The sequence below is a fragment of the Canis lupus genome, chromosome 1, assembly GCF_011100685.1.
Source record: "Canis lupus familiaris isolate Mischka breed German Shepherd chromosome 1, alternate assembly UU_Cfam_GSD_1.0, whole genome shotgun sequence".
Taxonomy (NCBI): Eukaryota; Metazoa; Chordata; class Mammalia; order Carnivora; family Canidae; genus Canis; species Canis lupus.
The window spans coordinates 50,638,481-50,653,708 of NC_049222.1; the positions used below are offsets into that span (position 1 = coordinate 50,638,481).

A 15,228-nucleotide genomic window follows, 5' to 3' on the forward strand; every position below is an offset into this window, starting at 1 on the left:
CTTCATCCCTGGACATCTGTCATTGACTGATGAAGTAAATTGGCTAGAGAAAGGGCTGGACCTTATTCACTGCATAGAAAAAATAATCATTAGGATGGCTGAAATCAGATGTAAGGAGAAAACAGATCAAACAATACCTAAAATATAATTGGAGCAATAGACTGTATCCTGGATTGCAATTTACGAAGTTTTTTCCTTTTTATTTTTAAATTTTTATTTGTTTTATTTTTTTCAAAGTAATCTCTATGCCCAACATGAGGCTCAAACTCATGACCCCCAGATCAAGAGTTGCATGCCCCACCACTTGAGCCAGCCTGGGGACCTGAAGTTTCTTCTTTTTCAGATGTTCCTGATGACATGATGTCAAAAAAATACTTTGACTTCCAGTGGTTATGGGATCTTCTGGAAAGGAGGTCAAAACCAATTGGCTTCTTCTTCCCTTGTCCTTTCTATGGCCATGGCAGGGCCCCCAGGAAGGCAATGCTATGGAGTGGGGGCTCCTGCTAAGTGTTTTCCTCATGAAAGTTTCTAACAGTGAATGTGACACCATAGACTTCTGGAGGTTTTGCAAACAGGACTGCTGAACACATACAGGTTTAAGGGCTGTCAGCATAGGGCATGGTGGCCCATGGACACATGTTATTTATCCTTTACTACAGTCCCTGAGACACAGCTTTGAGTAGTACTACTCTTGGCCTCCAAATTCAAGTGCCTCTGACTTCCTCCAGAGGCACTGTGGTGTTCATCACCTCCCACCTCCTTCTCCCTGTCTTTTCCTGGGCTTTCCTTTCTTTTAACACATTTCCAAATGTTGGAGCTCCTTAGGATTCACCTGGTCCCTTGTCTTTAATTCCCATTTGGCAACTGCCATGGATTTAAGATACCATCTGCCCAGGGTGCCTGGCTGGCTCAATTGGAAGACTATATGACTCTTAATCTCAGGGTCATGAGTTCAAGCCCCACATTGGATGTAGAGATGACTTAAATAAACCTAAATAAATAAATAAACAAACAAACAAACAAATAAATAAATAAATAAAATGCCATCTGTGTGCCAAAGATTCCATATTTATCTTTCCATCTCTGACCCCTGACCTCTGTCTCCTCTGAGCTCTGAATCATATATCCAAATCCTGACTTGCCTCCTTCTCAATGCTTTAGGCCTATCAAATCTGTTCAGAGGTGAGCCCCAGCTTCCTCACCTCCATTCTCACCTTCCTACCACCTTATGGCTCTCGGTGAGATAAAACTGTAGGACTCCTTCAGCTTATGAATCCCTGAGACCTGTGTCCTACCTCTGGATATTCACTTCCTTCTCTTTCCTCTGCCAACTGTCTTGATCCAGATGTTGTCCCAATTGGAGCAAGACTGACATTCTGGAAATGTAATTTAGTTAATGCCTGCCCCCTGCTTAAACTTTCAAGAATTTCCTATTGAACTCAATCAAATCCAAATCTTTTTTTTTTTTTCAAATCCAAATCTTGATCATGGCCTACATGGTGTGGATGGTCTTCGTCTTTCATCACTGTCCCTCTTGCTCATTATCTTCCAGCCACATTGATTTTACTTAGTGGCTTGAACAGAACAATCTCTTTGCCTCTTGGGTGTGTGTGTCACTGAACATGTGCTTCTCTCTGCTTTGAATGCTCTTCTATCCAATACTGAGATCCCAGCTCAGTGAATAGTGGGTGCCTTCTCAAAATTTATGGATCCTTATCTAAAATACGTCAAATCTCAATCACTGTTTGTTTTCAACATAGCACCTACCATGATTTGTTCTTGTGATTTCCTTGTTTACCATTTTACCTAACACTAGCACAATAGTAGTACAATAAAAGATAATCACAAAATATTTGTGGAATACATGAATGTTTGAATGTTGTTTCTTCATAATTCTGGTGATTAGTGATTGAACCTAAGGTGGGGGAACCTGGTATAAGTAGAGGTATTTCTGAAATGCCGTTCTTCTGAAGGCTCTCAAAACCCTATGGACTGACAGATATTATTCCTGGTGGGGTTTTCTGTCCTTTTTTTTTTTTTTTTTTTTTTTTAAGGCTCACCTTAAACTTTGGAGTAGCTTAATTACCTACTATGTGATGATATCTTTGCCAATTAGATTGGACTTGGAGGGATGAAAGATGCTTTATGAACGTGAATTATAAACACAAGTCAGAGACAGGGCCAAAAAGCTAATATAAATGTGTTACGTTAAATTACAAGGAGTTTTAATTATATTTTTATTGTAGGAAGGTAATTATTTATAGTGTTTAATGATTTATCTTTAATCTAGATCTCAAAAATCAAGGGCCTTTTAAGGACCAATGAAAATGGAAAGGAATCACATACAAAGAAATGAGATGACTGATAAGCATCTATCTCCACCATCCAGCAATGGATTCAGTAATTAAGCAGTATCTGTGTGCATCTTATCAATTCACTTTTAGGTGCACATCACACTTATTTTATTGCCTACCTTGTTGCTACCACTTCAATCTATTGAGTGTAAATAATGCAAGTAGTATTTAAATCAGAAACATTTTCGCGTAGCACTTAATATTTGCAACTTACATTGCAATCCTATTGATTCACAAAAATTCTAAGACATGGCTGACCATTTCTCTTCCTTTTCTACGAATGGAAAAGCCACATTAGTGAGCGACTGAAGTGATGTGTCCAAGGGCACTGGTAACACACATTAATATAAAATCTCATTTTGTCAAGTAATAAAATTTGCTTCAAGCATCAAGAGAGAGCCTAAATGCTGTACCAGCTCCCTGAAAGGCTGCCCTACCCTAACCTGCAGGAGCGGTGGGGCTGGAATGCTTTGCTTTCTCTCTGGAGCTCCAGTCACCATCTGCCCTGAGGACACTAGCTTTTGTCATGTATCATCAGGATAGAAATGTCCCAGACTGACACCTCCGGTTAATATCAGTCCCTGAAGCAGTTCCTGGCTCCCCTGTCATTCTCCTATCAGACCCCCATGCCCACGTGGTTCCGTACATTGCTTTGCCCTACTCTGCCCTCCAGCTGCCCCAGCTCCTGCCCCTGTGCTGGGGAAGCCAGGGCCAGACAGTCCTACCTGCCCTGTGACTTCAATCTACACCTACTGTTCCTCTCACCTTCTTCCCCCACTGAAACTGGCTTCTTCCCTTTGACACCACTTCCCTGGCAGCTCCCTCAAATACTTTCTGCACTTTGTACCACCAAGCATTGCTCTGCAACGCTCTAAGTAGAACAGTTTTCTTCTCTCCTGACACCCTTTGAGTTTCGGACCACCAGGTTCCACTGGGTGCACTTTCTCCTCTGCAGGAGCTCCTGAGCCTTACCTCCTTCAATTTCTCTCTCCCTGCTCCTCCTGCCCCCATTTCTTGAAGCTTCAGTTTGTGGCTCACCAGCACTCTTTCCCAGTCTGCTCTGGTAATAATTCTGGAGGATCTCAGTGTCCACATGGGTCACCCTTCCAATGCCCTGGCTTCCCAAACTTTTGGCCTCAACTTTTCCAGTCAACTTTTCCTCTATACTAACTCGGCCACCAGCACTCCCGGCCCTCCCCTGACCCTGCCATTGCCAGTCCCTGCAAGCCTCCGTAATCTCAATGTCAAGAATCCCATTCTTTTTTTTTTTTTTTTCAAAGATTTTATTTATCTCTTCATGAAAGACACACCGAGAGAGGCAGAGACACAGGCAGAGGGAGACGCAGGCTCCCTGCGGGAAGCCCAATGTGGGACTCGGTCCCAGGACCCTGGGATCATGACCTGAGCCGAAGGCAGATGCTCAACCACTGAGCCACCCGGGTGCCCCAAGGATCTCACTCGTCAGCTAGCACCTACTTTTCCAGCTAAACCTTGCTAGTACTCAAACTCTAAAATCTCTTTGGACTCACTGGGACCTAGAACTAATGGACCAACTACCTTTCCCATTCCCCTTTCTTCTCATCCTCCCCCCCCCCCCCACTCTCTTGTGTCCTTGGGGACAGGGACATTGTTCCTGACCATCTCTCCTCTCCCCTATGTCACCAACCCCTACTCCTTTACAGAGTCACTCCCAGTGGCCTATAAACATGCCTCAGCTTTTCCTGTAAAAGAGAAAATTATCTTGATTCCATATTCCCCCACCCCAGCTACCTCATTTCTTTGCTTTCCTTTACAGCTAAATTCCTCAGAAAAGAAGTTACCTACATTTGTTGTCTCCCATTTCTCTTCCTCCTCTCACATGAACCCAATTCAAGCAATTCAAGCAGGTTTTCCCTCCCTGCCCTCTCTCCCCCATGGTCAAAGTCACCAATGACCTCCAAGTTTCAAATTCCATTGTTCATTTCTCACTGGGCTGGTGCTTGGTCAGCAGGAGGCATGGATGATCAGTCTTCCTCCTAGAAATGCTTCCTGCCTAAGGCTTCCAGTTCACACCCTCTTGCATTTCTTCTCACCTTACTCCAACCACACCTTATATTTTATACTTTTTACATGAAATGAGCATTACTGATGGTCACTTCAGAACTTCTGTACTCATTTATTCCCTAACTGTACTCAGTTCCTTTCCTAGATGTCACCAGGATGCTTTCCGGCACACCCTTTATGTCTTTACTGACAAATTACCTGTTCAGTGAGGTTATTTCTGACCACCTGATATAAATTTCACCTCTTCGAAGCCCCAGCTACCACTACCCTCTTTTTGGTTTTATTTTTCTCCATGGCCATAATAACCACCTAACATAATGAATATTGAACGTGTCTGTGTGTACATAACATCACAGTTGTCCATTGGTATTTCTTTCTCCCTCCTATATTCCTATAACTGAGAATGGTATCTAGCACCTGAGTAGGTAGGTGCTCAGTAAGTATCTTCTGAATGAAAAGAAAGAAGGAAGGAAGGAAAAGTGCTTTTTCAGGAAACAAAGATCAAATTGTTGTGATAAACCATGACCCCATGTTGCACAACTAATCAGAATAATAGTGATTTAGATTGTGGCTCGATTACAATTCTAGGAGAATGCAAAGTGGCCTGACTTGTATGCAAATCCAAGGAGATGATTACAGTTGGCTTCTTTCCCTACTAATCACCAATGACTCTAACACAAATAGGGAAATAATTTGCAAATATTGGTACAAGTTAGAAGAGAGGGCTCCATTATCTGAGTGGAAATGTCAGGGCAACAATCAGTAATTCTTACTTTAAGAAATCTCTCAGGCTTTCGCAGGAAAATGGCTGGGAGATACATGTGTTTTCCTAAATAGGTATGTTTGCAGGAGTCAGTTATTAATTCTTACCTACAATGAAGGATAACTGATTTTGATTACAATTGAATAAACACTATGCCTGCTGAATTCTGGATTTTGCAGTATGAAAATATAAAGGAGACATTCTGAAACCTGTTAAATCAAGGAATTGAAAATAATTTTAGTTTTTTTATCCTCCCCCTATTAACTCCTTTCTGGTTTTTTTTTTTAATTTTTATATTTAAAATTTTTTAATTTAAAATTTAAAATTTTATTTAAATTCCATTTGCCAACATATAGTATAACACCCAGTGCTCATCCTATCATGTGTCCTCCTTAATGCCCATCACCTTGTTACCCTATGCCCCTACCCACCTCCCCTTCTGCAACCCTTTGTTTGTTTTCCAGAATTAGGAGTCTCTCATGGTTTGTCTTCCTCTCTAATTTTTCCCCACTCAGTTTCCCCTCCTTCCCTTATGGTCCCTTGCACTGTTTCTTATATTCCACATATGAGTGAAACCATATGATAATTGTCTTTCTCTGATTGACTTATTTTGCTCAGCATAATACCCTCCAGTTGTGTCCTCGTCGATGTAAATGGTAGGTATTCACCCTTTCTGATGGCTGAGTAATATTCCATTGTACGTATATACCACATCTTCTTTATCCATTCAACTGTTGGACATCGTGGCTCCTTCCACAGTGTGGCTATTATAGACATTGCTGCTCTGAACATTGGGGTGCAGGTGTCCCATCGTTTCACTACATCTGTATTTTTGGGGTAAATACCCAGTAGTGCAAGTGCTGGGTCATACAGTAGCTCTATTTTTTACTTCTAGAGGAACCTCCACAAGTTTTCCAGAGTGGCTGCACCAGTGTGCATTCCTACCAAGAGTGCAAGAGGGTTCCCCTTTCTCCACATCCTCGCCAACATTTGTTGTTTCCTGTCTTGTTAATTTTAGCCATTCTCAGAGTAAAGTGATATCTCATTGTGGTTTTGATTTGTATTTCCTTGATGACAACTTATGTGGAGCATTTCTTCATGTGCTTGTTAGCCATGTGTATCTTTGGAGAAATGTCTGTTCCTGTCCTCTACCCATTTCTTGACCTGATTGTTTTTTTGGGTGTTGAGTTTGATAAGTTCTTTGTATATCTTAGGTCCTAACCCTTTATCTGATATGTCATTTGCAAATAACTTCTCCCATTCCATAGGTTGCCTTTTAGTTTTGTTGACTATTTCCTTTGTTGCACAGAAGCTTTTTTTCTTGATGAAGTCCCAATAGTGCATTATTGATTTTGTTTCCCTTGCCTTTACAGATGTGACTCACAAGAAGTTGCTGTGACCAAGTTCAAAAAGGTTGCTGCCTGTGTTCTCTTCTGTGATTTTTACAGATTCACATCTCACATTTAGAACTTTCAACCATTTTGAGTTTATCTTTGTGTATGGTGTGAGAGAATGGTCCAATTTCATTCTCATGCATGTGGCAGTCCAATTTTTTCAACACCATTTATTGAATAGACTTTTTTCCCCACTGGATATTCTTTCCTGCTTTATCCAAGATTAGTTGACCATAGAGCTGAGGGTCCATTTCTGGGTTTTCTATTCTGTTCAATTGATCTACATGTTTGTTTTTGTGGCAGTACCATGCTGTCTTGATCACAGCTTTGTAATATAGCTTGAAGTCAGGCATTGTGATGCCCCCACCTTTGGTTTTCTGTTTCAACATTCCTCTAGCTACTTGGGGTCTTTTCTGGTTCCATACAAATCTTAGGATTATTTGTTCCAACTCTGTGAAGAAAGTCCATGGTATTTTGATAGGGATTGCATTGAATGTGTAAATTGCTCTGAGTAGCATAGACATTTTCACAGTATTTATTCTTCTAATCCATAAGCATCAAATGTTTTTCCATCTCTTTGTGTTTTCCTCAATTTTCCTTTCTGTTTTTAATCTAATGTTGGACACAGTTATCCAACTTTACAACATACATGTATGAAAGAAAAACATACTGACCAAAAACGCATCAATAAAACTCATCTTCCTTTGCATATTCCCTGGTCAGATGTGGCAAAGATGTCCTTTGAGTAAAAGCCAGTAAGAGGGTGAGGTAGGTCTCCTTTTCATGCTGTCAACTATTTGGTGTAAGCATTTCAAGAATAACTTGACATCAAGGTTTAACATAATACCATGGAAGCTGTAATTCTATACAAAGATTAAGAAATTTACTTTTATGCAGTCAAAAGTATGTGTGTATAATTCAGCACCCTGAATTATTTACTTAGCACATCCATTTAGAATCTGTCATCTGAGTACCACAGTACTTAAATAATCTACTTTTAATGGGTCATCCTTTGTATATAAGTCACAGATTCACATCCAGAGAAAGCAGTCGCAGTGAAATATGGAGAACATGCACAAAGTGCAAAGGTCTGGTGAGAGGAGCTCTCACACTCACCCACAGACATCATGTCAGACCACCTGCGACGACTGATCTCTTAGGCATCATGCATCTGGGCACTTACTTGTTTGCTTATCTGCCAATACGTTATGCCTGCTTACTGTCGGCGTCCTGAGATGAAATACTCTGGCAGATAGCAGATGTACCAATTAATAACCTGTCAGGTCTGATGGATAGAAGAGGAAAAGAGTGTCCTCACACATATCTATGGTGTGGCTTTCTTCCCCATTTTAGGGCGCCAAGGGTCAGGAGACATATTCTGCCTCCCTGGAGAGAGCCCAAACTGTCTCATTAGTGTCTATCTTTCATGACACTGTGGCGCTGCCTTTGAGAGGCTGACTCACCTGCTCTTCTCCAAGAATCCTGAAGTGATGGAGCTCTTTAATCAAGGAGTTGGGGCAGCCAGCTGTTGGAGAAAACAATGAATCACAAACATGTTATTACCATTCTGTACAGTAATGTGTTTTTATGTGCAGTTCTGACTATCAGCTGCAGTATTATTGTGGAGGACGCAGACACCTACCTGCACAACATGTTCCAACCAACCACACAAAAGCCATACCTTTGAGGGAGCTATGGCTGCTGTCCAGGTCCCCACTGTGACACTGGGAAGGAACTGCAGGTGAGCCTCACCAGGACTTTTCTTCCTTCTGATTGGGATCTGGCCTTTGTGGGGCTTTAGGCTCCCACATCGTTTCTGTCCAGTGTGTTACTCTCCCTCATAGAGAACCAGGATTCTGACCAGAGTGGGAGAATTGGTGAGTGTAGGTTCATTGCCCTTATTGACCACACCCTGTTTCCTCGCTTTGCAGGCAGGGACCCTGCACACAGAAAGATAAGAAAGAAGACAGGGCAGCTGGACACCGCGTCTTCATGGGGTTTGGTTGTAGTAGAACCATGCCTGGTTCTTTCAGGAGGATCTGTCATGACCAGAAGGATCCTGTTTTTTGGTCTGGAAAGGAGTTCTTATGGAAAGGACTCAAGAAGAGAGCCAGAATAGTTTGGGTGCTCATGACCTTCCATTCTACCCAGTCGGTAGGAGCCTCTTCAGGCTTTCAGATTTTCTTTCTCCATTTGTAAAAAGAAAGAAGTAAATAAATTATATATATGTATGCCAGCACATGCTTAGTTATCATTTTAGTATATGTGCTGCCAAAGCTAGCACATTTAAGTTATGTTCCATCTCTATCTTTTTAACAGAATAATCCTACATATTACGTTGTAGTCATTTACAATCTTAACTCTAGTAACAAAAATTGACATAAAAGCCCATTTCTTAGATACAGTCTATGGATTACATAATCTGTTGAAGCTTCTAGTGAGGAATTGGGTTGCATGCACAATGTACCAAAGCAATCACTGTGCTGTTGTCCTTGTTACTCAGCATTGAGAAATAAGGAGGATGGAAAGTACCAAGGACATCGGTCTAGGGAGGACAGGCTGAGGAAGGAGGGAGTTGTCATCATCACAGGGGTGAAGGAGTTATCCTTTGCCAGAGAGATTCAATTTGTGCTTGGTTCTAGAAGATAGCATTATAACTAATAGGCAAAAATGACAGCAGTAGACTTTGGTTCAATATAAAGAAATTTCTAACTTAAAAATGGACTACACTGCCTTATGAGCTAGTAACTGTAGGTTTTCAGACACAGGCTAAATGACTATTTCCGCAAGATATTGCAGAGATGAATTTGACAGAGTCCATTCCAGTTCAGAAATTCTCTGGTCATGTAAAATGCTGAAACACAGTTTTAGTGTTTGATGTTATATTTGACACAGTCTTTGATATAACATTTCATACTTTGAGAGACTGGTTTGTAAATGCTTACCAAAGTAGTACTAAGGAGTTTTAAAAATATAAACACAATGTAAACGGGTGATGTCACCACCTGACAATAGACCAATAAAATAAATGAAAATCCTGAGATGGATATTTTGGCAGAAAACATAGCAGGTTAATTGCCTCAGGCACACCCAATGCTATAAAGAAAGGAAGCTAGGTCCTTGACATTAGAACTGTGTTTGTTCAACTGGATGCCACAGGCATGCAGTCTGAAGGTTCTTTTTGAGATGCTCATATTAGATATTGTCATAACTATCTAAACAATTAGGAGAAGTCATGCTGGATTATTTGTTTGGCTGCCATTTAACCAAAAACTATAGTGGAAGTTCAGCCTCATACCAGTTCTAGAGTTTTAGATCATCTTGGGAATAGGAAGTTCTGTGAAACTCGTAAGGAAAGAGCTCTAGGGATGTGTTCCCAACAAGTGGGAGGCCCATGGTCTGGTACCAACTGTAGGAGGTGCACTCGGGGGAGGGACCATGGGCACAGGGACACCAAGCCAACCAGCCAGGGCCTTGTTTGCATCCTGGGGGAATAGTTTAGGAGCCGTAAAATGCCAGCATCTGTGATACTCAATTCACAGAGCTAACTGGAATACTTTTTTTAAAATTTACATTTAACTTATTAACTTTCACTGGGTCCTTCCAGTTGTAGGAATATAAAATGTTTATGTCCTCATTTATATTGAGATGTATTTAAAAGGATACTATTTTGCGGAATAAGTCTATTCAACCTTGGAAGTTTTAGAGGATTTTTTTTTTTAAAGTAGTCCTCCATGTCCCTCAAATTTGAAAAAGACTTATTTGACTTCATTTAATGCCAGGTAAAATAAGAAACAGAATTTAAAATTAGCCTGTCTTCAGGATTTGTATTCCAACACTCTCCTAAGATGTAACTACAAGGATTGATGTCAATGAGGGTTCCAATATAAACATCTTTCACAGAAGACTAGATAATTACTTGTAACACCTGGAAGGAGGAATAAAGTATAATAAATGAGGACACATATGGCATTAGTTACAAGGGAAGATGTGTGAGGGGTCAAGATTTTTAAGAGACCATTGAGGAGCATCCTGCTCGCTGCGGAAACATCAGTGTGGGAAATGGACAGCCCCAAGCTCCCTGTGAAGGCAAGTTCCCAAATTACGAAACTAGAAACGTAAGACACACAGGGAATCCAGTAGTGTGAGGAGGGAGGTTGGGGTGCCAGGAGAAAGAAAGAGCCTGGCAAAGAAGGATTCCGTGAAGAGTGTTGTTAATGTTGGGGCTGCACTCTTGCTTTTTCCCAATTCTTCACACAGAGCCTCCTCCTGCATGGCAATGGGTCATCTTCTGGAGCCACCATGGCCTACTTGGGTCAGTTGAATCCTCACAGTGCCCAGCATTCTCTGCCTTCAGGCTCCCAAGGGGAAATCTTTTCTCGAGATCATAGAGAAAAGGCTCCTATTAAAATGTGCACGTGGTGAGGGGACATGGTGGCTGGGTGGCTCCATTGTTAAGCAGGCAACTCTCGGTTTTGGCTGTGGTCATGATCTCAGGGTCATGGGATGGAGCCCAGTGTCTGGCTCCACACTCAGTGGGGAGTCTGCTTGAAATTCTCCCTCTCTCTCTCCTTCTGCTCATCCCATTTGTGCATTCTCTCTCTCTCTCTCTCTCTCTCTCTCTCAAATAATCTTTAAAATAAATAAATAAAATGTGCACATGGGACATCATGCCACCCCCCGCCCCATAGGGTTTCCATCTCAAAGAAGGCAGTGGCTTTCTAGGTCCTCCACCCTCTGAGCCTTCTCTCTCCCTCCTCATCCCACCGGGCTGTGATCGCCTGCCTGCTCCTGACCATTCCACACACTGCTGTCTCCAGCCTTCTGTGCTTGCTGCTCCCTATCCCCAGAAAGCTCTTGGCCCTGACATCTGCATGGGGGGCTCCCTACCTCCTGCATGTCCTTTCTCAAACGTCACCTTCTAAGTGACACTGCTTGGGGTGGCCCTGCGTGAAATTACAGCCTGTTTTCACTCCCTTGCCCACACATCCTCATCACGCTGTATTTTCTCCAGAGTGAAATCATCTTCTAATGTACCTTACACCTCATGTACTTTATTCTCTGTTGCCAGCTGCTGAAATGCGAAGGTGACACATGGAAGGATGGTTGCTGTCTTGTCCCTGTGGTATCAGCCATGCCCACAACAGTGCCTGGGTATGTGGCACTCACTCAACAGCAGGTGCTCTGTGGATGAGTCTCCTGCCATGTGGTCACCATGGCACATGGTGGCTGGGCAATGGTGGCACCCGGGAGGGGGGCTCCCACACCACTCCTCTTCCCCCTCCCAGAAGCCTCAGTTCTGACCTCCAGCCCTGCAGGTGCTTTGCTTCCTGTGTATTGGTTACATGGTCTTTTCTGACCACTCATCTCTCATGCCCTCCAGGACCTCGCACCTTCTTTTCCTTCTCTGGGTCCAGTCTTGCCAATCACTGCTAGTGTAGCAACCGGGGCTGGAAGTCTAATAGAAACCACGCCATCTCCCTGATGCTGCACCCCTGCTGAGTGGTCAGGCCCTGGCTGTGGCTGGCCTTTCACTTTTCTTTGGCCAGCACCCCCTCACCTCCCTTGGGGACTCACCAAACCATCACCATTCTTCTTAATTAACCTCTAACACTTCATTCCCAAAATAAGACTTCACCTGACACAGGTGTAAAGCTCTTGTCATGAACATGGAGACAAGGGCCCCAGCCCCCCCACAAGGAAGGACCATGGCTGAGCTGTCTAGGGACAGTAACAGAGCCGTGCCCTTAGCTGCAGACAGTTGCCTCATCTCAGGTCATGCCTTCCAGGGACCCCAATCTGCTGCCCAGGACAGTACCACCTAGCTGCGTGGGCTGCACCTGCTCCGAGGCTCTGCAGGGGCTGAGGCTCTGTGGGGCCTGAATGACAGTGTGATTCCCTACTCTGTCCAAGCTGGCTCCCTTCCCCTCCTTCCAAGGTGCCAATCCAATAAACACCAGTACTCCATCCTCTGCCTCAGCCTCGACTTCCAGGGAACCCAGCTGGTAGCTTTCAAGGCGCCATCCCTGAATTTCATATCCCCTCCTGATTATGACCCCCTGTATCTATCCATCTCTACTCCTCCACACTAAAAGGGGAAATAGTGTCTTTCTCAAAACAGGGCTCATTCTTCATCTGTCCTAACCTGTCCCTGCTCAGCCCCTAGTAGAACTAACGCACCAATCATTCCCTCTCCTTATGCTCTGCCACTTTGTGGCATGTTCACTTCAAACAAAGTGCTATTCAAGTCTTCCCTTTAAATATTCAGCAAAAATCCAGCCTTGAGCATGCAGTTAGCACCTTCGCTTCCTTTCTCCTTTCATACAATGGTCTCTGAGGAAAAGCCTACAGCCATTGCCACCACTTGAAAATAGCAATTGGAGCTATGGATTCCAGAAGCGAAATACCGAAATTGGGGATTTCATGCCCTTTAATAAAAGTTCCTGCGGTCAAGGCCTGGATTGAAGCTCTGGTTGTACACTCACTAACTGGTTATGTGCTCCTGGATAAATCAGTTACTCCCAGTGCCGAGATCTTTTACCAGGAATAATCCCCATTTCCATCTTGAACAGCAGTTTTCAAAGTACGTGAAAACAACACAGAATGACAAAAAAATCAGAATGACAAAAAAATTGATAATGATATTAATAGTGTTTCCACATATGGCTGCTGCTACTTCTTTTAAAAATTTCCTGAATTTAAAAGGGAAGTGGCTACGTGAAACAATTGCTGCATGATCTGTTGTCTTAAGAACTAAAGGTCAGGACTTCTTTTTTCAGCTCTGATGTGTGAAGGGATTGGGAGTTATTATTCTTAACTTTACAACTAGGAGAATCTGGGCAAACTGAAAACCAGCAACTTTCCTTAGACCCATGAGAGAGCAGGTGTCACCCTGGAATCTCGAGAGGCAGGCAAATCCAGCAAGTGACAACTCGACCTGCCAACGTGGAGTGGAAGCCATACAAACCGCAAATGGGTCGGTTTCAATGGACCGCAGATTACAAGACGGAGACTGTCGGAGTGGTTAAGAATGGAGAGAACAAGACCTGAAGGATAGACGCTGAGCCATTTCCTTTATCAGAAAGGAAGATCTGGGGAAGAACCCCCAGATCTCAGAAGAAATTCCATAATATGTTGGCTTGAGCAGGTGATTTACCAAGTACAAGTCCCAAGACTCTCAGATGGCCAGGGGTGCAGTTGATGTGATGGGGACCCGACCACTTTCTCTAGATTTGGCAGATCATGACTTGCTTGGGGAGGGCAAATGTGAAGCTCTAACTCACTTGCAAAATATACTAGATGATGAAAAACAAAACAAGACAAAAACCATACTAGATGATGGTTTAGGGGAGAAACGCTGGATAGTAGAATACGCACGATGCCAGGCATTTAAATCTGTTGTAATCTTGCCTTGAAAAAGAATTGCTGAGGAAATGAACTGAGTAGCAGTGCTGCATCCAGAGCTATTTTGGGTGTCCTACCGAAGGAAAAGAAATGTCAGGTTGGCTGTGAAGGCTTTGCAAATCTAGCTGCGTTGAAAGCACAGACTAAACGGGCACGCTTCTGTGAATGAAGAACATGTGTAAAATCAAGAATGTGGGAGGCGGGGACATGCCTATCAGGACACAGGCTTCTTCCTGAACATGCCTGCAAAAGAGCAAGTGGTGCCCAGACGAGAGAGGTATTCCCTGGTTGTCTCTGTCCCGTTATCCCCCTCTGCCACCTGCCCTGTGGGTGGATCCCACAGCCTCTTTACCCCACATGCAGGGGTGGGGGTGGCACTCTCAGTCCCAGCCTGTCTCCCTCTCTCCATTCCCATTTCCCTGGCCCTGGAGGAGATGAGAAATAATGAGGAAGCTAGAACAGGAGAAGGAAATGAAGTGACAGTCCACCCCCATCACTAACCAGCTGTGCAATCTTGGGCCGAGATACTGTGTCAGCTTCAAGCCTTTACTTCCTCTTGTAAAATGAGAGTAAGGATATTAAACTCATGGGCTTGCTGTAAACAGTGTGTGTGGGTATCCACGTGTTTGTATACATATTACCTAGTAGAGTTTCTTGCACACGGTGGGCTCCTAGCAAATGGTAGCTGCTCTTCTGAGGGCCTCTGGAGAGCGGGGGTGCTTGTCAGACTGCGCTTGAGATGGTTGTTCCGCTGCCCTGCCAGAAATGCCTTGTTGCTTGAACCCTCAATGTTTAGAGGCCAATTTTGCTAACGGAGCCCAGTTCCCTATGACATATTTGAGATTATTAGGGCAATCTGCTGAGAAACAATGGATCATCAAGTATGTGTATGTGTTTATAATGTGCATATATACACACATAGATATACTCACATGATCATACGGGCTTAGAAAAGTATGGCTAGCATATGTTTAAGGCTTTAAGTTTGTTGCCTTTTGTTAATTCATTTATCCATTTACTCACTATAATAAACTCAAGTGATTAGTAAGCAATTTGATGTTTTTATTTGATATCATAAAACTTTACAACATTTTTTTACCTTTGAACTAGCTGGAAGATTTTTTTTTTTTATCCCACTGGTCATTTCAAATTGCATCATTTACATATCTGTATCTACAAAGTGAATGAATAGAGGCAATCGGGAAAATTTCCTGAACCCCCAGATCTCCCGGCACATGCAATTATCCAAATATGCATAAGGGAAACTGAC

General features: G+C 43.0%; 1 protein-coding gene across 1 annotated transcript in view; it reads right to left on the bottom strand.

The window, feature by feature from the left end:
* Window positions 1-15,228, bottom strand: part of PRKN (parkin RBR E3 ubiquitin protein ligase) — a 1,310,777-nt gene that overhangs the window by 197,683 nt on the left and 1,097,866 nt on the right. The window contains exon 8 of the mRNA XM_038526511.1: window positions 8,018-8,079. Coding sequence (XP_038382439.1) covers window positions 8,018-8,079 — 62 coding nt within the window. The remainder of the gene's footprint in view (window positions 1-8,017; window positions 8,080-15,228) is intronic.